Below are 24,059 nucleotides of genomic sequence, written 5' to 3' on the forward strand. Positions count from 1 at the left end.
TGGGGCATGGGGGAGGGAGGTAATATATTTTATGTAGAGATCAGAGGTCAAACCTGAGTGTTGTTCTCCTTGTCCACCTTGTTTTCTGAGACTAGGTCCTACTGACCTGGAGCTCTCCAGTGTCAAAGCTGGCTAGTAAGTCCCAGGGGCCTGCATGGCCCTACCTTCCTAGTGCTGAGATTTCAAGTGCTTCCCACCATGCCCAGCATTGTTCCCCCATGGATCAGGTCCTTGTACTTGCAAGGCAAGTACGTTATTGATGGAACTGTCTCCCCATCCTGGTTTATAATATCTGATATACCTTATAATCTGAACAAGTGGGCCCTAAGAGTTCTCTTTATTAGTTGAAAAAAACCTGATTTTCTTTTATGCCTGGTCACAGCCAATCTTGTTATGATTCAAAGGTACACTCAGTTCTCTATGCCTTCCCTTCAAGACTAAGGCGACTATGTGCAAGAGGAGATAGAGTATACAAGCCACAGAGGACAGCTGGCACAAAGGGGACGACAGTGCTTTCCAAACACAGCAGGATTGGCACACAAATGGACTCAGAGACAGGGGCCGAGTACACAGGGCCTGCACATCTCTAAGGGAGTCTCACTGAGAATACAAATACACTGAAGGCTCCATGCCCAGTAGTAGATGGCCAACAAAGACCAAGCTAAGTGGTGGATTTGTAGATTTCAGTACATACTGCTTTGTTTGGGCTCCCCCCAATCTTTCTAGTCTTTTAATTATATTTTAGGGTTTCCAATTTAATGATTTTATGTGTTTTGTTTCTTTCTTTGTATGTGTGTGTGCTTGTGTTTCTTATGCCTTTTTGTTTGTTAGTTTGTTTGCCTGTTTGTTTTATAAAGAGAGAATGAAGGCTTGGGAGGATCTGAGAGGACTTGTGTGGAGGGGAACTGTGGTTAGAATATATTCTTTTTTTTTTTCTAAATTCTTTGTTTACATTCCAAATGCTTTCCCCTTTCCCCACTCCCCATATGTCCCATAAGCCCTCTTCTCTCTACCCATTCTCCAATCACATCCTGGTACTCCTCTACAATGCTAGATCAAGCATTTCCAGGATCAGGGCCCTCTCCTTACTTCTTCATGGGAGTCATTTGATATGCTAATTGTGTCTTGGGTATTCAGAGCTTCTGGGCTAATTAATATCCACTTATCAGAGATTGCATTCCATGTGTATTCTTTTGTGATTGGGTTACCTCACTTAGGATGATATTTTCCAGTTTCAACCATTCGCTTAAAATTTTCATGAATTCATTGTTTTAATTGCTGAGTAGTATTCCATTGCGTAAATATATCACATTTTCTGTATCCATTTCTCCATTGGGGGACATCTGGATTCTTTCCAGCTTCTGGCTATTATAAATAGGGCTGCTATGAGCATAGTGCAGCATGTGTCCTTATTGCATGCCGGGAAATCCTCAGGAGAGGTATAGCAGGGTCCTCCGGAAGTGTCATGTGCAGTTTTCTGAGGAAACGCCAGAATGATTTCCATAGTGGTTGTACCAACTTGCAATCCAACCAGCAGTGGAGCAGTGTTCCTCTTTCTCCACATCCTCACCAACTCCTGCTGTCTCCTGAGTTTTTGACCTCAGCCATTCTGACTGGTGTGAGGTGAAATCTCAGGGTTGTTTTGATTTGCGTTTCCCAAATGACTAATGATGTTGAGCATTTCTTAAGGTGCTTCTCGGCCATCTGAAATACTTCAGGTGAAAATTCTTTGTTTAGATCTGTACCCCATTTTTAATAGGGTTATATGGTTCCCAGGGGTCTAACTTCTTGAGTTCTTTGTATATATTGGGTATTAGCCCTCTATCGGATGTAGGGTTGGTGAAGATCTTTTCCCAATTTGTTGGTTGCCGTTTTGTCCTTTTGACAGTGTCCTTTGCCTTATGGAAACTTTGTAATTTTATGAGGTGTCATTTGTCAATTCTTGATCTTACAGCATAAGCTATTGGTGTTCTGTTCAGGAACTTTTCCCCTGTGCCCATGTCCTCAAGAGTTTTCCCCAGTTTCTTTTCTATTAGTTTCAGTGTGTCTGGTTTTATGTGGAGGTCCTTGATCCACTTGGAATTGAGCTTATTTTAGTACAAGGAGATAAGAATGGATCAATTCTCATTGTTCTGCATGTTGACCTCCAGTTGAACTAGCACCATTTGTTGAAAAGGCTATATTTTTTCACTGGATGTTTTCAGCCCCTTTGTCGAAGATCAAGTGACCATGGGTGTGTGCATTTATTTCTGGGTCTTCAATTCTATTCCATTGGTTCACTTGCCTGTTACTGTGTCAATACCATGCAGTTTTTAACACTATTGCTCTGTAGTATTACTTGAGGTCTGGGATACTGATTCCCCCAGAATTTCTTTTACTGTTGAGAATAGTTTTAGCTATCCTGGGTTTTTGTTGTTCCAGATGAATTTGAGAATTGCATTTTCTTGATCTATGAAGAACTGAGTTGAGATTTTGATGGGAATTGTGTTGAGTCTGTGTATGGTTTTTGGCAAGATGGCCATTTTAACTATATTAATCCTGCCAATTCACAAGCATGGAAAATTTTTCCATTTTCTGAGGTCTTCTTTGATTTCCTTCTTCAGAGGCCTGAAGTTCTCATACAGATCGTTTATTTCTTTGGTTAGAGTCACCCCCAAGACACTTTATACTGTTTGTGGCTATTTTGAAGGGTGTCATTTCCCTAACTTCTTTCTCAGCCTGCTTATCCTTTGAGTATAGGAAGGCAACTGATTTGCTTTTATAACCAGCCACTTTGCTGAAGTTGTTTATCAGGTGTAGGAGTTCTCTGGTGGAGTTTTTAAGTATACTATCATATCATCTGCAAATAGTGATTAATTTGACTTCTTCCTTTCCGATTTGTATCCCTTTGACCTCCTTATGTTGTCTAATTGCTCTAGCTAGAACTTTAAGAACTATATTGAAAAGATATGGAGAGAGGGACCAACCTTGTCTTGTCCCTGATTTTAGTGGGATTGCTTCAAGTTTCTCTCCCTTTAGTTTGATGTTGGCTACTGGTTTGCTGTATATTGCTTTAACTATGTTTAAGTATAGGCCTTGAATTCCTGATACCTGTCTAGGAAACTGTCCACTTCCTCCATATTCTCCAGTTGTGTTGAGTATAGGCTTTTGTAGTAGGATCTGATGATTTTTTGAATTTCCTCAGTTTCTGCTGTTATATCCCCCTTTTCATTTCTAATTTTGTTAATCTGAATACTGTCTCTGTGCCCTTTGTTTAGTCTGGCTAAGGGTTTATCTATCTTGTTGATTTTCTCAAAGAATCAGCTCCTGGTTTTTTTGCTTCTTTGTATAGTTCTCTTTGTTTCCACTTGATTGATTTCAGCCCTGAGTTTGATGATTTCCTGTCTTGTACTCCTCCTGGGTGAAATAGCTTCTTTTTGTTCCAGGGCTTTCAGGTGTGTCCTTAAGCTGCTAGTGTATGCTCTCTCCAGTTTCTTTTGGGAGGCACTCAGGGCTATGAGTTTTCCTCTTAGCACTATGTCCCATAGATTTGGGCATGTTTTGTCTTCATTTTCATTAAATTCTAAAATGTCTTTGATTTCTTTCTTTCTTTCTTCCTTGACCAAGGTATCATTGAGTAGAGCATTCTTCCGTTTTCCTGTGTATGTGGGCTTTCTGTTGTTTTTGTTGCTATTGAAGACCACTTTTACTCCATAGTGATCTGACAGGAGGCATGGGATTAGTTCGGATCTTCTTATATTTGTTGAGGTCTGTCTTGTGACCAATTATATGATCGATTTTGGAGAAGGTACCATGAGGTGCTAAGAAAAAGTTATATTCTTTTGCTTTAGGATGAAATGTTCTATATAAATCTGTTAAATCTAATTGGTCCAAAGCTTCAATTAGTTTCACTGTGTCCCTGCTTAGTTTCTGTTTTCCTGATCGGTTCATTGAGGTGAGTGGTGTGTTGAAGTCACTCACAGTTATTGTGTTAGGTACAATGTGGTTTAGTACACATTGCTTTAGTAAAGTTTCTTTTATGAATGAGGGTGCCCTTGCATTTGGAGCATAGATATTCAGGATTGAGAGTTCTTCTTGGTGTATTTTTCCTTTGACCAGCAAGAAGTTTCCCTCAGTATCTCTTTTGATGACTTTAGGTTGAAAGTCAATTTTATCTGATATTAGAGTCGCTACTCTGGCTTGTTTTCTGAGACCATTTGCTTGTAAAATTGTCTTCCAGCCTTTTTTACTCTATGGTAGTGTTTGTCCTTGACACTGAGGTGTGTTTCCTGTATGCAGCAAAATGTAGGGTCCTGTTTATGTATTCAGTCTGTTAGTCTAAAAATATTGGGGAATTGAATCCATTGATGTTAAGAGATATTAAGGAATTGTGATTATTACTTCCTGTCATTTTTGATGTTATTTTTTATATTTGATTGGTAATCTTATTTTGGGTTTGATGAAAGAAGGTTACTATCTTGCTTTTTCCAGGGTGAAGTTTTCCTCCTTGTATTGGTGTTTTCCCCCTATTATCTTCTGTAGGGCTGGGTTTGTGGAAAGATATTGGGTGAACTTGGTTTTATCATGGAATATCTTGGTTTCTCCATTTATGGTGATTGAGAGTTTTGCTGGGTATAGTAGTTTTGGCTGGCATTTGTGTTCTTTTAGAGTCTGCATGAGATCTGCCCAGGATCTTCTAGCTTTCATAGTCTCTGGTGAGAAGTCTGGTGTGATTCTGATAGGTCTTCCTTTATATGTTACTTGGCTTTTTTCTCTTACTGCCTTTAATATTCTTCCTTTGTTTAGTACATTTGGGGTTTTGATTATTATGTGACAGGAGGTATTTCTGTTCTGGACCAGTCTGTTTGGAGTTCTGTTGGCTTCTTGTATATTCATGGGCATCTCTCTCTTTAGGTTAGGGAAGTTTTCTTCCATAATTTTGTTGAAGATATTTGCTGGCCCTTTAAGTTGTAAATCTTCAATCTCATCTATGCCTATAATCCTTAGGTTTGGCCTTCTCATTGTGTCCTGGATTTCCTGAATGTTTTGGGTTACAAGCTTTTTACATTTTGCGTTATCTTTGACTGTTGAGTCCATGGTTTCTATGGTATCTTCAGCATCTGAGATTCTTTCTTCCATCTCTTGTATTCTGTTGTTGATATTTGTATCTATGGCCCCTGATTTCTTCCCAAGGTTTTATATCTCCAAAGTTGTCTCCCTTTGCGATTTCCTAGTTGTTTCTGCTTCTGTGTTTAGATCCTGGATGGTTATGCTCAGTTCCTTCACTTGCTTGTTTGTGTTTTCCTATAATTCTTTAAGAGATTTTTGTGTTTCCTCTTTCATGACCTCTGCCTGTTGACCCAAGTTCTCCTGTATTTCTTTAAGTGATTTTTGCATTTCCTCATTATTGGCTTCTATCTTTTGACTCATATTCTCCTGAATTTCTTTAAATGAGTTTTGTGTTTCCATTGTAAGGGCTTCTAACTTTTGATCCATTTTCTCCTGTATTTCTTTAAGAAATTTATTTATGTCCTTCTTGTGTTCCTCTAACAGCATCATGACCAGTGATTTTTAAATCCAAATCTTGTTTTTCTGGTGTGTTTGGGTATTCTTGTTGTTGTTGGAAAACTGGGCATATTGTCTTGATTTCTGTTGGTAAGATTCCTACGTTTGCCTTTTGCCATCTGGTTATCTCTGGTGTTAGTTTGTTCGGTTGTCACTGGCTGGGGCTTGAACCTCCTGTGAACCAGTAAGGCTATTTCCGTACCACTGAATGACTGGGTTTCCCCTGGCACAGATTGCTGATATGCTGCCCTCCTCTTGGGTGCTGTTTGAACCCTGGTGTGTCCTGCCCCAAGCAATGCTATACTTGGGTTGTCTCTGTGGACCAAACCTGGTGCTGCCCATCTGCTCTGTCAGGGAGCGAAGATGGCAGCGGGGATCCTACAGGGCACAGGACCCAAGCCTGGCTGGCACACAGACGAATCACTACTCTGCCCAGGTCCTGGGTGCAGGAGGCAGCCAGCAGCTCAGCGGTCTGTGTCCCCAGAGGTCTTAGACTTGGGATATCTCAGTACCTGGGGTCTCCTGCCCTGTCCGACTGGGAACAAAGATGGCGGCTGTCAGAGAAGTCTTGATGTTGTAACAACTGCAGTGTAGTCAGGAAATATCGAATATATTCTATAAAAAATTCTTTTCAATGAAAAAAAAGCCACACACATAGGACTGTTTCTATAGAGACAGCTTCTTGTTGGATGTGAAGGAGCCAGGCTCTGGTTCAGCTGCAGGGCTGGTGTGTCTTGTATTCATTTTAATGTTGTATTCATCTCAACACACAATACCTATTCCATAGCTAATACTAAGAATTATAAGGTCTTTGGAGAATATTTGAACTTATAGCAATTTACTGGTCTTAAACAATCAAGCTCTCTAAGAAGTAACCCTTCTTAGTAGACAAATCTGATAATCAATGAAAGGTAACACCCAAAACAACTCTTCCTTAAATGTGAAATCTTTGGATTTAACATATGCTTGTATTGAAACACTACAGTCACCGCAGATGACTATAGACTTTTCATTCTCTGGAGTTCACTGATCTGGCTATAGTTAACAAACGTAAATGATACTTATTTCTATTAAACATAAATAGCTACAATTCAGTCCATTTCTATTGTAGTGAGTTTGAAATATTTTAATTTGATCAAGGACTGCATTTCCATAAGATACTTAGATAATTTATGTGGAGTACATGAGTATCATCCTTCTTTAATGATTTTATTAGATAGCTGTTTCATGAGTTGGATTTAGTTTTGTTTCTATTGGGATAAAAGTCTCCTGGATGGCCATTCCATCTTCTGGAGCCTGGAATACTTAGGATCACGCCACATCTCTCTTTTTCATGTTTCTCTTTCTTCCTAATGTTTAATGGTATGGTTACAGTGAGACACATGAGAAGGACTGAGATGTGGTCCAAGTTGGGAGATGGACATGGATGTTTCCTTTATATTAATACTTAGTAAGGATATGAAACAGAATCAGGATGATCTTGATGTTTGTGTCTGTATGAGTGCATGCACATGTGTGTGCGTTCATACAACCTGTATGTGCCATTGTGAATACATGTGGAGGTCATAAGACAATCTTGGATGTTGGTCCACACTTTCCTGGTTGTTAGAGATGGACTCTCACTGTCACTACTGCACACACCACAGGAGCTGGCCCAGGACCTTTTGAGGATAGTCTGTCTGCACTTCCCATCTCTCTACAGGGATGCTGAGGTTACAGACTCACATCCTCACACCTGGTCAGCCAGTGTTTTACCTCTGCTTGAGCCATCTCCTCAGGTCTGTCTCTAGACTCTTGAATAGTAATTTGTAACTGAAATCTTGAGGTAAGAGATTATGGTATTTGCAAGAATACAAGTAGAAATGATGATACTGATGTGAAAGAGCATTTAAAATCTTAGTTTCAGTCAGGGGTGAAGAGTTGTATGGCATTCCTTTCAGTCCTGAGTAAGGAGAGCTGCCTTTGGGGCTGAGAGAGCCCCACTATCTGCTTGTACTCCTTCCCATAGGGCATAAATTAATGGATCCAAAAGATGTGACTGCCTGGAGCAAATGGTAATCACTTTGTAGAACTGCCTGTACTTTCACATGTGGCTACTGCTATTTAGATTTTAAAATTAATTGAAATAAGACAAAATGAGATTCAGTTCCTTGAGTGTTAGATACAGCTTGTTTCAGTGTGCTCTGTAGCTTTCCATTGGCACACACACTTCTGTTAGACAGAACTATGACGAGGCTCCCAGACACATGACTCAGATTACTGGGCCACTGGTCAAAAGTCTGTTTCCTGGTGTGTACAGGCCCTGTCATGGACCTGCCATCCCGACGGTGGGCTGCATTGCTGGTACCCTTATACCTGAGAGGTGGCCAAGGAGTAACTGTTAAAGGGGATTGGGCACAGGAACATCTGGAACTGGGGGTTTCCCTGTGTTTGCAGAGAATTCCTTGGGTGTGGGGGTGATAAGAGGAGAGGTGGTCTTAGGGTCCAGGAGACAGGGGTGACCATTCTACACTGCACGTATATCTGAAGAGTTTGAGAATTTAAAGCTAAGTCTGGCTAAACATGCCTGTATGATGATAGGTTTGGGAGAACAGGAATATAGAATATTTTTTTGTGTCTCAAAGTTTGCTTTATTGATTAATATTTTAATATCTTGCTGTGGAAATGACATCTATTTGTGCTTCTATAAAACCTAGACCTGGTGAGGTGTATCACAGGCTTGAAGCCAGACTAGTATGTTTTGAGGAGAGTTTTAATTTGTAAAGGACAATGTGTTGAAGAGAAACAAATGCAGTTGCCTAGCTGACGAGAGCACCTGTGGACAGATCAGACCATATCTACTGCTGCCTTGAATGTCACAGTGTTTACTACCCTGGTTCCCACTGTGGGAGCTGCTGCAGCCATGCTGATACAGTGCATGCGTTGCTTTTTTGATTATTCAAGAAAATAAATTTTTTCTTAAATGAGTGTACCTGCATTAGAACAAAGCAAATCAATCCTCCTACATATATTTATTTTTAATACTGAAGATTATTTTAGTATTATATAATTATAATAAAATTTATATAAAAATATAAAGGTATGTAAAAATTATTTACACATTTGCTAGTATTGGGGCTGACATTGAAACCGTTTGCAGGTGTGCCTTGGAACACAGATTATTATGTTGAACTTCTAATTCTGATTTGATTCATGTTTAGTTGGAGTATTTTATGATACAAGCCTTAAATCAGAAGACAAGTGAAAAAATGAAGAAAAGGAAAATGACCAGCTCCTTCCATGGGATTCGACCTCCTCAACTTGAACAGCCAGGTGTGGTGGCGTTAGAACATGCTTCTTACAAGTCACAGATCTTAGGGAAATTGCTTTTAAATTTGAGCATGCTCGGGGCCCATCTGGAACAAGGGCGGGGACTCTTTCAGCTGAGGTAGTTAAACCACACTTGTGAGAAATACAGGTTCTATGTTTGAGCCTGTAGACTTTTAGCATGTGGTAGAGAACTGTTGAGATCGAAGACTTCTAAAGGCCCTACATAAATCCTCGTTGGATGCTGTTCAATAAGACATCTGAAAGGCAAGGACACTTAGTGAAATTTTAATATGAACTGTAAATTAGATGAAACTGTAGCATTATTGTTAATTTCTTACCTATTATGATTAATAAGTCAACACTCAGATATAATGTTAAATATTTTCTGAACCACAGTGGCCTAACACCTGCAGCTTATGTATTTTTAAGGAATTTGGCTGGTGTGTACATCTATCTCTATATATGCTTGTCTTTATGTCTACAGATAAGAGTCGATGACAATGTTAGGAGGAGGATGTCAAGGGTGGATGCTTGCTTAACTGTATCATTGGTACAATTGAGTGCAAATATAAAAATAAAACTACACTCATCATTATTGGAACATTTTGGATCATTTTATCTTTTATATTATTTCTAAAAATAGGTACTTTTTATTATTTTGAATGATGACTATAGTTATTGTAATAATTATATATTTTATGAAGAAATGTAAAAGATGAGTTTGAAAGCCCAAACGTACCATACTAATTATATATATATATGTATACACACACACACATATATATATATATATATTTATACACACACACATTGAATAACCAGTGCATGTTCTATAAATGTAAGGTATCCCTATTTGTCAGAAAGAAAAAATGTAAAGTAGGTATTGGAAAACTATTTGTTGAAAGAATATAAACTAAGGAAATACAAATTAAAATTGAATCATTTTTTTTGTTTTGAAAAGTTCAGATAGTGGAAGGTGTGTTAGATGGTAGATGCTTGTACCTTACATTCGCTCAGGGTTGGAAAAGACCAGCTGTGTGGACAGCTAGTGTTCCAAGTGATTCAAAGGAGAGATCATGCTCATTCCTCAGAGGAATCAAACATCACACAGCACTTGACACTGATAGGAACGTCCCCAGTGGTTGCCCATTTGGGGACTGGGTAATGCAGTGTACAGGGTTGCCAGCAGTATCTGGGGAGCAGATACGTGTGTGTTCACAAGGCTGTTCCAGGTGTCTTTCAGTTCGGAGAGCTGTGGGTCTCCCAGACCAGCATAAGTACTCCTAGGCATCTGTGGGGCTGACTTGCAGTAAGGATCAGTACTGGCTTTCAGACTGCGCATTTCAGGTCCAGTGGGGGTCCTTGTCAGAGAAAGGACCGTGGTGTTGGGGTGCAGTGCAGGGAACCTGGCCCACAGAGCTGCTCGTCCCTGTCACAGGCCCAGCCTCTAAGGTTTGTTTAGAATAAAGGATTTCTGTTCCGGCTGGAATTAATCACACTCACTTAGATTACGGGGTGCCGTCCTCTGGCACTTCCCGTCTCCCATGTCCCTTTGCTCAGGTTTGCCATTGAGTAAGGGGCCAGACATCGTGCGGTTAGGTTCTGTGGGGAGGACGTGGCCTGTGGGAATTCTGAACTGATGACTCTTCTCCCTTCAGTAGGATCAAATTAGTTTTGGTAAATCTAAGGTTATGTTCTCCCTAGGAACCCTCGGATTGTAGTCAGCACCCTGGGGTGCTGAGGGGTGCTGGCTGGAGGGAACTATTTGCTGTTTGGTGAAGTAGATTATTTTACTAGAAGGGAAAAAAAGACTAGCATCAAAGTTAAGTTGTTAAGGTGATTTCAGATAACAGAGGCATCGCATTTTCTGGAGATGTGGAGATGTAAAGATGTTACTTCACTGTCATTGATCCGAGGCCCTGACATCACCTGTCACAGAAAGACAGCCTGTGTGAGAGTAGGCTCTTCCAAACTTAGGTGAACTTTTAAAATCAAGTAGAAGACTCCTACTCCAATACTAAAGCATTGCACGTGAGGAAGTGTTTTGTTTTGAAATACAAATAATGAGAAATGTTATCTTATTGTGCATACTCATTAGGTTTTCATTTTTACTACAAAATATAAAATCCTTGTGTGTTCTGTAAAATGTGCTTCAGTAACCATGATGAACTAGTTCATATATGCATGGGTTAAGCTGTAGAAAATCAGTGGTTTGTAGGTTAAAAAATGGGCAAGTATTGGTTCTTTGTAGAATTTCACCCCATTTTTAAAGAATACTTATTATTAATTATTGGCGCTGTAGGAGTAGAACGTGAGTCATTGTTGCGGTTTTCCCTCTGAAACAGAAAAGATGCCCGTCTTGAAAGCCGAGGCATCACACTATCACTCCGACTTGAATAACTTGCTGCTGTGCTGCCAGTGTGTGGACGTGGTCTTTTACCACCCAGAAGTGATGGGTGTTGTGGAAGCCCACAAGATCGTGCTCTGCTCTGTAAGCCATGTCTTCATGCTGCTTTTCAATGTGAAGAGCCCTGCCGACATTCAGGATTCCAGCATCATCCGAACCACCCAGGATCTCTTTGCCGTAAACAGAGATGTTGTGCTTCCGGGTGCCTACCAGGACCGCCCTGGCAACCCGCCCGTGCATGTTGTTGTAAAGGACGTCCTCTTCTGCTCGTGTTTATCTGACATTCTGCGCTTCATTTATTCAGGTACACTTGGTCCCTTCTACTCTGTTGAGGTTTAGATGAAGAATGATCATGGTCCATGGGAATCTTGGTTAATTTTACATATCTTAGCCCCTGACGTCGGAGGTGATACTTATGCATAAAATATAGCATTTGCTTTATACCTAGAAATATCTAAGTTATTTTTCTTCCTGACCAATGTATTTGCCTTAAGGAAAATAAAATGGCAAAATCATATGAGGTATGATTTGCTCTTTCAGACATCTTTAAGTATACAAGCAAGTGATATTAGATGCATTTGCCTTCAATAGTAGACCCATAATGTCTTCAGGGTTCATCAGTTGTGTCATTTGTGTTACTTTTTCAATGCTTTAGAAACAATATGGTAGTTGTTAGAAATTAAAAACTACATAATATAACAATTCATTTCTAAGTATATGCATGAAATAACTAAAAGCAAGGTTTTAGGAGTCGTACCACCATGCTCAAAGCAGTAATTTATACCATAGCCAAAATGGTGAATGCGACCCAGATATCAGTGTGTTTATGATATGTGTATGATGTTATATGTATGTTATATATATGACATGTGTATGATATATGTATGCAGTGAAAGATGTTCTTTTTTCTATTTGCGTTATGGATATATCATGTAATAAGTTAAGATTTAATTAGGGTTTTAAAAAGAACTTGTAGTTGATTTTTTGTTGTTGGAAATGTGAGAATAGTGTTGTGGTGGCTCAGTGGTTGGTAAACTTCACAAGTCCCCGTAGGGCACAAGGCTTCAGCTTGGCAGGTTTACACAGACATCAGACATCAGCGACATGTAGGTCAGGTCCAAGTAGCAGAGCCATCAGGCACCCAGCTGTTGACCTGTTTTAATTCTACAGGTTTGAATGTTTAAACTTAGAATTTCACAGCTCAGACTTTGATAACGAATCCTTCAAAAACAAAAATGTTTGCATGCTAAGAAAAATGTTTACAGTGACATGTCTAGAGAACTGTGGAGGCTGTGTGATTTTCAGTGATTTCACTGTTGAAATACTATGAATTATTCAGCAGGTTTCCCATACGATCATTAGTTCTGGAAGGCTCAGGAGTACTCTAAAGCACTTATGTTTTCTTTAGCTGTAAAGCAGGTCCACATGGCCAGAGACTGGGCCTGCCTGGTGTGCTACTGGGGAAGGATGCCTTTTTTGTCATTTTAAAGTCAATACAGTGATAGGGAAAATGCAGGCCAGTGGACAAAGAGAAAGACAAGGCTCTCCTGTACCCTCACCTGTGCCCCTGACAGTTATTTGGGACAACTTTCTGATTTCTCTCAGCTACAATTAGAAAGAGGTTTTATTTACATATATAGATGCTGTGGCAAACCTGTAATCCTTATAACTGCTGTTTTCTGGGGCCCGTGGATAATTTCCCAGGAGTCCGGAGGGAGATGAGCTATCTTGGCCTGTGGGAACAGTGTTCGCCATTTCAGAAGCGGTGATATGTATGTCCCCCAGCCTTTCCACAGGCTGCACATGTGTGGTGGGGGGAGGGAAGCGTGACGGAGCGTGGTAAGATAAGAACTCAGTAAGAAATCACCTTCAATCTGGCATGCAGATTCAGGGAGGCAAACACTGTGACCTTTCAGCATAAGACTGGTGCTTTTAGATCTTAGAGTGTGAGGTCACCTGGGGATTCTGTAAGTATGCAGATTCTGACAGTGTGGTCAGAGGTAGGTGCAATACCCTCTGGACACCAGGCCTTTGACACAGCCAGGGAATTAGGGCTTGGATTTCAGTTGAGAAGCTGGGGCTGGAAGAATGTGGTCAATTTAGGGCACAAAAGAAAACTGAGGCGCAAAGGAAAACTACAAGACGGTCTGACGCAGAGCTATCGGAGCTCAGTTCTTAGTGTCCTACCATGTGTCGGCCCAAAGAGGAAGAGCGGATCTTAGCAGATGAGTAGAAACTTGGGGAGCACGGGGATGGGGTGCCTGTGTAGGACAGAGGCTCTGGAGTATGTGGGGAGAGTGAACTCCTCACCAGCTCAGAGCTTTTGGTCGCCGTGACCCAGACCTGCAGAAAATGGGGTAGGATTGACCCTGACCTGGGGCATAAGGAGCCTGGTACAGGTTGAAATGGAGGAATAATTGGCTCTGAGGTTCTTATCAATCATCCTTTAATTATGTACAAATCTGAATGATGTGATACATCTGAATGGAGCAGAGGCAATCTTAAGTTCTGTTTTTAAAGACACTAAAGCTGTCATTACACGGTTTTTTAAAATGTATGTTTATTACAAGAAATAAAAAGAAAAACCACACAGATCCCATTATCAAAAAAAAAAATATCTGAGTATCGCTGGTGTTTGTTTCCTGATAGATTCTCATTTACTAATAGATTAGTACTTTATTTTTTTTTTAACCAAATGAAACAAAAATCTTAAGTCTACAATTTCAAACATTCTTCAGTAGGGACTTAAACTATTTCCTTGGAACATTTTCCAACTTGTAAACAGAACACAGGTTTCAAGGCACTGTTATGCAGTGCCTTCTTCACAGTCCATAGGTCACCCGGTATGTCAGGGAACCACAGAGGCTGGGGGCTCATGGCACGCTGTGTCACCGCAGCTGCTCAGGCAGAGACAGAACGCACTCCGTGGCACACCGTGCTCAGGAATATTTGTCCTGAGCCAACAGGAGCTAAAATCCTACAACAGACAGATCTTCTGCCAAAAAAAAAAAAAAAAAAAAAAAAAATCAACTAGACCACAAAAGATACTTTTTACATAAAAAGTTCTTTTTTACATTTGGAACAGGATTATATGAGTGTTTTGTCTTGGTATTTAGAAGCCACCAATTTCATAGTCTGGTTAGCATTTTACACTCACCTATAAGGCTTTAGTTTGTTTTCCTCTTAAAGGTCTTGAATTTCTAGATACAGAAATTCCATATGTGTCTGGTTTATGTATGTTAACTTCCCACTGCATAAGAGGACGACTATAAGATGTGCTAGTGTTTAATAACTAATGCCTGAGGCAAGGGCAAAGGGCAAAGGGCGAAGTGAGAGCCAAGGTCTCTGTGTTCAAGAAGTTATTCTGAGATGGCAAACACTTGTCACATTCTCATAGCACGTGGTAGTTTAAGGCTTGTGAATTCCTGAGTCACATGATCTTTGGATGGTTAGAAATCGAAACATTTGTGATTCAAGAATGTGGCTTTGAGGTGGACCTGTCACAGATGACCCAGAGCTCCACATCACTTACTGAAATGCAGAGTAAGCGGGCACGTGGACAGAGCCGTGGGTTCGGCTTGCATGGTGTTCACTCTCATTTTCGGAATTATTCTGCAGCATGCTCTTTTCTGTACTGCAGAAGGCAGCATAGGATATCTGAATGCTCCATGCTCTTCAACAGACTAAATGATTTGCTGAAGCCCTTGAGAAGTCATCCTTAGAAAACCTTGGTGAACAGTGCAAACTGAGCAGCTTTTCCAGATCCTGCCATGTGGCACTGTGTCTGCTGACGATGCTGTCTACCAGGAACTGTTCAGAGGGTGGATCTTGTGCTAGACATCTGCACTACACAACGAAGCCCTCACCTCGGGAGTATTGGTTTATTAGGAGTTATGGTGTCAGTGAGGATGTGATTAACATTTCTACTTAAGAAAACAGCCCACTTGTTAGTGCTGTTAGGAATTTTTTTTCTGCTTTCATTCTTGGTTATTGGTTCTTGGTGAGTTGTTTTTAAACACCTAAGCTTGCCTGGTTATGTAGATTATTTGGTGTTAGTTTGTTTTCAGATAGTCCTTTGAATGGAGGTATTATGTAGATGTTCTTTGGTGAATGTAACTTATATTAGCTGGATGTAAGTTTACTTAAATACAGAGATTGTAAAGGTAAAGGTCAATTCAGAGATTGTATCTGTGTTCTCCTTCAGGTAGGATGAGTGTAGACAGGTGAAGAGTACTTCTCCTGTAGACTGTATGCCACTAACTGGGTATTGATAATGTCTGGGATTTTTAAAGTGAGAACATGGTCCGTCAACAGCAGTGCATAGCAGCACTCAGACTGCATTCGGGGCCCTAGGAGGCTTTAAAACATCTTAGTGTCTGGAACCCTGGCTCCAGAAAGTCTAGCTTAATTAGGATGAGGTTTGCTCTTACAAACTATCTCTCTTTAGGTCAGTATAATGCACAGCTAGGATGGAGAAGCAACCTATGCTCCATTGGGCTCTAAGGCATTTGACATATCTCTCTGGCTTGTATGAGTATATTGCACAGTGGTTAGGGAAATAGCAGAAAAGTTAGCTCCAAATTCAATGAAAAATAGCTTCTCACTGTAGTCATTTCAGGGTACTACAGACAGACATGGGGCTAGCATATGGTTTTCTGAGGTGTTGGTGTCAAAATTGGTATGCAGGAATCTTCCATGCCGGAGCCAATTCCTTGGCGGAGTGAAAGGTTGTTCTGTGATGCTCAGAGGAGGCAGGGTCTCCTGCTTGGTTTTGTGTGGTGGTCTTGCTGTGCAGACTCTGGCTCTTGAGTACCCACAAACACCTCTGAGGTCTATGATCCTCAGAGGATGCTGCCCAGCACTGGCAAAGGGCACTCAGTCAGCTTGTTCTCAGCAGCCAGGAGACCAAGAGGCTTCGAAAGGGAAGATGTGTTTAAAAGCACCAGGTTTAGCAAGGACATAAATGGACCTTCAAAACACAGAGAAAGGCTTTTGGCATCCTCTCCCGATAGTAACAATGAACAGGGAGGGCACAGAATCACTCTTGAATTCAGGGGTCCTGACATTTCTATACAGACCTTTGTCTATGTGCATGGGAGGTTTTCTGGAAAGATGACCCAAAGAATGTGTCAGATTGTGAAAAGATTATTTGTGCCCAGTTAAAAATCATTGATATAGAAAGGGGAAGAGTGGGCAGACAGTTCTTAGATACTCCTCATCCTTCTGGGGTGGGAAAAGGAAGGCGATCTAGCAGGGAGGTTGGAATAGGAGAGTTGTCACAAGCAGAACAGGCAGTGGGGAGCTGGAGTCAGGCTGGCACCTGTGTGGGCAAGGCGGCTGATTATTCTTCCCAATTCCAAGGGGTGGGAGACCATGTTTTTAGCTCAGATTTGGCCCTGCTGCTGACTGTTCACATGATGGAAATGGCAGATACTGCTGAAGTTGAGGTGAGAAGGTGGAAGGCATCCAGCCATGCCAAGAAAGTTAGAATAAACTTTCTGGGCTGGAGAGAGGGCTCGGCAGATGAGAGCATTTGCATAGGACCCGGGTTCTGCTCCCAGTACTCGTGCAGTAGCTAACAACTGAGCTTTACTCCCGTTCCACAGATCTAACGCCCTTTGTGGTTTCCTTAGCTACTGAACACATGTGGCACACTTACATATATGAAGTCAAACATTCTTACACATAAAAATAAGCCAATCTTAAAAAAAAAAAAAAGGTAAAAAGGGAAAATGCCAGTGCCAAGAGCCCTGGGCTCAGCGCCGTCTTTGGATTTGTACGCACTGGTAGAAGCTGTCTGCAGTGGCCTGACCTCATTGGCTTGAAATGTGAATTATTTATACTCTGCTCAGTCTCAGTCTCAATCATTAAGGCATCTGCAGAGTGATGGATACAGGCACTGATACACCAGAAAATGTAGATTAGGAGCAGAGAGCAAAGGGCCTTGATTACCTGCCCCCAGAGGCGCAATAACTTCTTTGAAGTCACACCAGTAAAAGCTGTAATGAGGGTACCATTACTGTGTCTGTAGCACAATATTTTATTTTCATTTTTAAAAATTTGTACCTTCTGTAAGTCTTGGGGCAGATGAGGGTAATCCCTTGTGTGGTGGTTTGAATAAGAATAGCCCCTATAGGCTCATATATTTGAATTCTTAGACACCACAGGGTAGAACTATTTGAAAGAATTAGAAGGATTAAGAGTGTGTCACTGGGGATGGGATATGAGGTTTCCACAGTCCAGACCCAGGCTCTCTTTCTTTGCCTACCTGACTGCAGATCAGGATGTAGCTCTCAGCTACCTTTCCAGCATCATGTGTACTGCTGTGTTCCCACCATGATGATAATGGACTTAAGCTCCCTGTACTGGCTGGTTCTGTGTGTCAACTTGACACAGGCTGGAGTTATCACAGAGAAGGGAGTTTCAATTGGGGAAGTGCCTCCATGAGATCCAACTGTGAGACAGTTTCTCAATTAGTTATCAAGGGTGGGAGGGCCCCTTGTGGGTGGTGCCATCCCTGGGCTGGTATTCTTGGGTTCTATAAGAGAGCAGGATCCCTCCATGGCCTCTACATCAGCTCCTGCTTCCCAACCTGCTTGAGTTCCTGCCCTGACTTCCTTTAGTGATGAACTGCAACATGGAAGTGTAAGCTCAATAAACCCTTTCCTCCCCAACTTGCTTCTTGGGCATGATGTTTGTGCAGGAATAGAAACACTTACTAAGACACTCCCAATTAGATGCTTTCTTTTGTTAAGAGTTTTCTTGACAGCAATAGAACAGTAATTAAGATACCTTGGAACACCATAAACATAAATCACACTTTTTGAAAATGTAGATTAGCTTGAATAATAGGATGTATTCCAAGATGAAAGAGCAGGAAGGCTGAGAGGAGCATTTTGGTGACCATAAAATAGAAACAGGAAAGAAAAGGGTCTGCACAGTATGTGGAAAGAGTGAAGGAGCCCAAGAAGAGTAGCTTTGAAGTTGACTGAGATGGAGACCAAGTTCAGGAAAAGACCAGGCAGCTGGCCCTGCTGCAGTGGCTGGGTCTCAGTGTGTCAGAGAGCCATCTCATTGCCTTTCTCAGATTAGCTTTGTAGAGTTTCAGGCCAGGTGGCCCATTCTGAGCCTGACAGTGCACAAGGCCTTGTAAATCAGTGTTTCTGCTGTGTGGCTCTCTAGACCAATGGTAAGTAAGCTTCGCTGTTCACTGGTACTATCCAACATCACCTAATAAAGCCACACCCACCTTTGTCCTGGGACTAAATAAGCAACTCACCAGATCAGTTTCCACAGAAACTCATCCTGGCCAAGCTGCCAAGCTGAATGTCTGCTTCAGAAATGCCAGCTGTGAGGGAGAAAGATGGTTTGTGACAGTGGTTCTCACCTTCCTAATGCTGTAACCTTTAAGATAGTTCTTCATGCTGTGGTGACCCTAACCCTAAAGTTACTTTTGTTGCTACCTCATAATTGTAATTTGCTATGGTTATGAATTGTAATGTAAATAACTGATTTCTGCTGGTCTTAGGCGACCCCTTTGAGAAAGGTTAACCCCCCACAGCACTTATCGCCCACAAGTTGAAAACCACTGGTTTAAGAGAAGGCAAACAGACTTGTTAAACACACATTTCAAGAGACATGTTTTTTTACAGAAAATACCGAAGAAGGAAGCACTGATAATCTAAAGAGAAACGCAACTTTTCATACCCTTTACTCACACAGGGCAATCTGATTTTATTTAATTCCTTACAGGTGCTTTTCAGTGGGAAGCGCTGGAAGAAGACGTCAGGAGGAAGCTGAAAGATTCAGGGGATGTTTCTGATATAATTGAGAAAGTTAAATGTATTTTAAAAACACCAGGAAAGGTAAATTAATTTGACTCTGAATTATAGCTGGTATACTTTGTTGGTTATAACACTGAGTCACTAGCAAAGTTAAATAATTCATAAATATAAATGTTTTCCCTATGTATATGTTTCTGTTTAAATGTTTAAAGCATTTAAAACAGAAACATATGTATTTCTTACTAAGACTTTAATTTATGTGGGGATTAAAATGTGTGAGTCATGTCTTTGAAATGTTCATTTGTGAATTCTGTCTTCAGCACACCCCTGAAGCCCTGGCATCACAAACACCAGCCTGCCTCTGCCTCTGCCTCTGCCTCTGCCTCTGCCTCTGCCTCTGCCTCTGCCTCTGCCTCTGCCTCTGCCTCTGCCTCTGCCTCTGCCTCTGCCTCTGCCTCTGCCTCCAGAGTGCTGGGATTAAAGGTGTCCCACCCCTGCCTTGCCCATGTGGAGTGAAAGGAGGCCTGTGTGCTGCACTGCAGCCAGACCTCTAGGAGAGATGCTTTTTCACACCACATTGTTTAAATCAGGATAGCTTTGGGGAGTAGCCTTGTTCCTGTGTGAACTTTTCAAAGAGTTCCAAGCAATATAGTTAATCAGTTGAGGAGTCTCTTGAGTACTTCCTCAAATTAGAAACTTGGTTCAAGGTCATAAAACTACTGACGTTGTATGGCCATAAAACTGCAGTGATTTACATTGTACAAAATCTGTAAAGGTTTCAAACATACAATTGATAACTTTAAGACAACTGTATGGCTGAGTTTATCCAGTTTATTCTTTTTGTTTTGTTTTCTGTCCCCTCCCCCCCAGCTTACCTTTTTAGTCTACTATAGCCAACTTGCTTATCACATGATCTGGAATAAGAATAAACTGGCTATTTCAGATTATGTGATAAGCAAATTGGCTGTAGTAGATTAAAATGGTAAGCAGTGTGCAATGCTTAGGAAAGTATAGGTTTTTCTTTAACTATAAGAAAATTATTCCCTTAGTTATTTTTTACTTACTAGATCAAGTTACTTTTACTAGATGATATAATTCTATAGTCTATATTACTAGCATTTTAAAGTACATAGTTAAATGATGTAATAGTTTTTCATTCCCTGATTTAAAAAGTTGTTCTTACCTTCATTTACGTGCACACACACACACACATACACACACACACACACACACACACACACACACGTGCACACCCATGTGTGCCAGAGAGCACATGTATGTGGAGTTGAGAGAGTTGGTTCTTCCGCCACGGTGTGGGCTCTAAGGTTTAAGCTCAGACTGCAGTGTCTGCTCACTGCGACATCCGTCTGCATGCTCCTTCCCCTGAGACAAGGGCTCGTTATATAGTTCAGACTGACTTCACACTCTCTTTGTAGCCCAAGCTAGCTTCAAACTTGTGACTTTCCTACTGTAGCTCTCCTGGTGCCAGTCTTGTATATATGCAACCAGACCTGGCTTGTGCTAGCTTTTCATGAAGATTCTTAATTTTTAGTTGAGAAAAAAAATTAACAGAGAAACAAAGAATTAAGGGCTAAGATCTTTTGTTTCAGTAACACCACGCAGCAAGTATTCACAGGCTAGCCAGCCTTATAGGAATCAAAAGTTTATTGTTTGAAAAACAAAAGCAAAACAAAAATGATAACTAAACTTTGGCTCCTATGTGTATTTCAGTAGTATGCTAATTTCCTTTAATCTTTAATAAATGACATAATATATGTAAAATAATTTATATCATTTGATATAACACAAATAATTTATATATTATTAAGGTATAAGAAGAATCTTTATGATAACCTATCAAACAAAGTTGAGGATTTTATTAGTTCTGCTTTTTATTAAATTTTCAACTACCTAAAAAACAGGTTAGTAAAACCTCTCTTTCAGTCTAACTCAACTAAGTAACCCTTTTAAAATGCACAAATACCTGTATTGCATTTATTAAGCTAGTCTGATGAGTTAATGTATGAACCAAGAGAAAATATCCCCCCATCCCACACACGCTTCATACATGGTGTAAGATTCACTGTGTGCAGATTCACCTTTATCTACATGGTATACACAGGGGCTTGCCAGTGTTCTGACCTCCTCTTTTTCTTTCTCTGATTTGGCAAGTGCCTGAGATACTGAGAGTAACATCACCTCCTAGTGGCGAAGGGACTGTGATTCTGTGACCCTCTGATCCACCCTTCCACCCTTTCTGGTTACCAACTCTGTCCTAGGAATGTAACACAGCACTGAGTTGGCACTTAGGAGCGTGGATTTAAATTCTGTGTGTCATAAATTATTGCTGCCGTTGTAAACAGTTCAGGTTTTTCATTTAAGGTGGGCTAAAGCAAGGCTCTGCAGGCCCCACCAGCTGTCTGGTCCCCAGTGGGTCTGGCTGTCACTCTCTGTGCTGTAATCACTTGCATTCTCAATGCCCATTTCCCCAGTGGGTGCTGTGGCACAGGGTTGAGACCTGACAATGGAGGACCAGGACGTGTGTTACTTGTTTCCCTCCTACCATGCTTGCGGGGTTCATGCTGGAGTGGGTTTCTTTTTCCTTGGCAAGAGAAGAGTATCCTTTTCTTCCTTCACAAAAGATTGGAAACTTCCCTTCAAAGTAGATTAGCACAGGTAGACCATTAGGCATCACTTCCTCTGATTGCCAGAGTCTGATATGTGACTTCTTAAGGGCAGAGATTCCAGATTTCTCCAGTTGACTGAGCATGGGAGTTCCCATGAGGATGAGATTCAGAAATCCAGCCAAGGATCTGATGAAGTCGTCAGTTATTAGTAAAATAATTTCAATAAGAGCCATGACTAAGTGGTTCCAAATGAGAGATTATGGCCATACAATTTATGGTTGCAGGCCTCATTTGGACAACTCTACTTGAAAATGTTAGTACTTGGCTTATTTCATTGTAAAGAAAACCAGAGAAAATACAGAAGAAAAGGATGGAGAAAAGTGAAGGGATTCTTGGATAGGGACGGTGTGTCTGCACAGACAACAGTGACAAACAAGGTACCAAAGCTGAGATAGACCAAGGCACTGTGGGAGGAGGCCAATAGCTGGGCAGGGACACCCAGGGACCCAGCTGTCTGCAGCTGTAGATCCAAGACCCCAAAACTTTCTGTAGGCTCCAGTAGTCAGTCTCTCTCTCTCTCTCTCTCTCTCTCTCTCTCTCTCTCTCTCTCTCTCACACACACACACACACACACACACACACACACACACACACCCACAGTTGGCATTGGAAAATTGTATTCAAATTGAAATTCACCACTCTGAGATTTTGTTTAATGTTCATTGTTGAGGAAAAAGCCCTGCTAGGCCGTACAAGGACATGTGTGATTAGGAAACACATATTTACCCCCTGCTGCCTGAATGACTCTCAGAGATTCAGGATCCTGAGGTTCCCTGGCCACCACTTAGTGAGTGGCCTGCTACACACAGGCAGCCGATGCCGTGCTCCAGGGAACGTCCCCCTCAGAGATGTGATTAGAGATGCCATCATGAAGCAATTGTGACTTCCTGTCTGCACTTCTCTGTGTTTGTTGTCAAAGCAAACTGAACAGCTCTCCTCTCTGTGCTGTGCTTTCTCTTGACAGATTAATTGCCTGAGGAATTGCAAGACCTACCAAGCCAGGAAGCCTCTGTGGTTTTATAATACGTCTCTCAAGTTTTTCCTTAATAAACCAATGCTCGCCGATGTTGTCTTTGAAATACAAGGTATGGCTCAGCTGTGACAGAGGTCACTCTGCCATCTTTATCTCTTCCTCGCTCCCCTCAAGTTCTAGTTCAGCTTTAAGTACATAAACTAATACCAGCTGACTCATAAGAACATCGCTTTATAAACTAAGAAAAGGAATTTACATTTCCCCCTGTGTCCATACCGCGCCTCCTCGTCTGGGACGGGGAAGAGGGATGGTCCTTAACTCGTCTTCTCTCTCCTCATTCCTGTGTTTCTTAAGATCCTGTTTTTAATTCATCTGAAGCCAGCTCTCTTAAAAGCTCATTACCTCTTGCTTGATTTATTCAGTTTTTTAAGAAAATGTCTGATCTGCATCCACTGTTATTGCTGGGTGTGTTGCTGGCAGTGCTGTGAGAATCGCTGTCACCAGGGCAACCGAAAACCGCCGCTTATCTCTGTGGGAAATGATGTGGCCTAACTTTAATAAAGATGAACTGTCTTGGAAGGCCATTACTGATTACTTGCGTGGATAATTCTGCCACATTACCAGATTAAATGCATAGTCTTAAAGATGAATTGTCAGATACCTTCAATTACACAAGGACAAAAGGAGTTGTTTGCAAATAAATTAAGTAGACCTTTAGAGGGCCATTGTAAAGAGGGAGATGTAATTCTAATTTTGGGGTGCAAATGTGTGGCAGCTGGCATCGCAGTTACTTTTCAGTACCTTTCCCCAGCTCTCTGCTTTTAAGTTTGCTCCTATGTTGAGAAAATTAGTGAACTGAACTTTTTTAAAAGCTCTGTTGGCAGCAGCATATGCAGTGTGAGCCTGGGACTCTGAAAGTGGGACACTAAGAGCGACCTTGAGATCTATTTAAAATGTGGCGGGGGAGGAGACAAGAAGAAGCTATCGACTATCTATAGCTCTCCCATCGATCGGGTTAAAGGACCAGCAGCTAACCAACAACCACTGGCAGTGCGACACTTGGATTTATTAACTGATAATAAATCCAAAGCACGTCTGAAGCCAGCTTCATAATACTCATTTGTAGGTGGAGAAAGTGTCCGTAGAGGTCCAGCCAGTGGCAACCCCAGAACTAGCTCCTTGGGTAATACTGTTAGTGAAGCATTGTAGAAGTTGCTGGATGTTCTGTAGAATAGAAAAACCACGATGGATGGATAGCTAAGCAGCTTCACGTTCCAACAAAAGAACACTATATCCGTTGTTAGGAAGAAACTTATCCTTTAAATTGGAACGATTTCTATCTTTACCAAATTAAT

General features: G+C 41.2%; 1 protein-coding gene and 1 non-coding gene across 3 annotated transcripts in view; one reads left to right on the forward strand and one right to left on the reverse strand.

The window, feature by feature from the left end:
* Rhobtb3 (Rho related BTB domain containing 3) overlaps positions 1 to 24,059 on the forward strand; it is a 55,249-nt gene that overhangs the window by 14,619 nt on the left and 16,571 nt on the right. For both annotated transcript variants that reach the window (XM_052159795.1, XM_052159797.1), the window contains exons 5-8: positions 8,745 to 8,856; positions 11,199 to 11,564; positions 19,013 to 19,125; positions 22,696 to 22,816. In XM_052159795.1, the coding sequence (XP_052015755.1) occupies positions 8,745 to 8,856; positions 11,199 to 11,564; positions 19,013 to 19,125; positions 22,696 to 22,816 (712 nt within the window). The remainder of the gene's footprint in view (positions 1 to 8,744; positions 8,857 to 11,198; positions 11,565 to 19,012; positions 19,126 to 22,695; positions 22,817 to 24,059) is intronic.
* LOC127667212 (small nucleolar RNA SNORA71) lies at positions 16,191 to 16,316 on the reverse strand. The gene has a single exon (XR_007973848.1). It is a non-coding gene; the product is annotated as a small nucleolar RNA SNORA71 (small nucleolar RNA).

This window comes from Apodemus sylvaticus, chromosome 16 (assembly GCF_947179515.1).
Source record: "Apodemus sylvaticus chromosome 16, mApoSyl1.1, whole genome shotgun sequence".
In the NCBI taxonomy this organism is placed as follows: Eukaryota; Metazoa; Chordata; class Mammalia; order Rodentia; family Muridae; genus Apodemus; species Apodemus sylvaticus.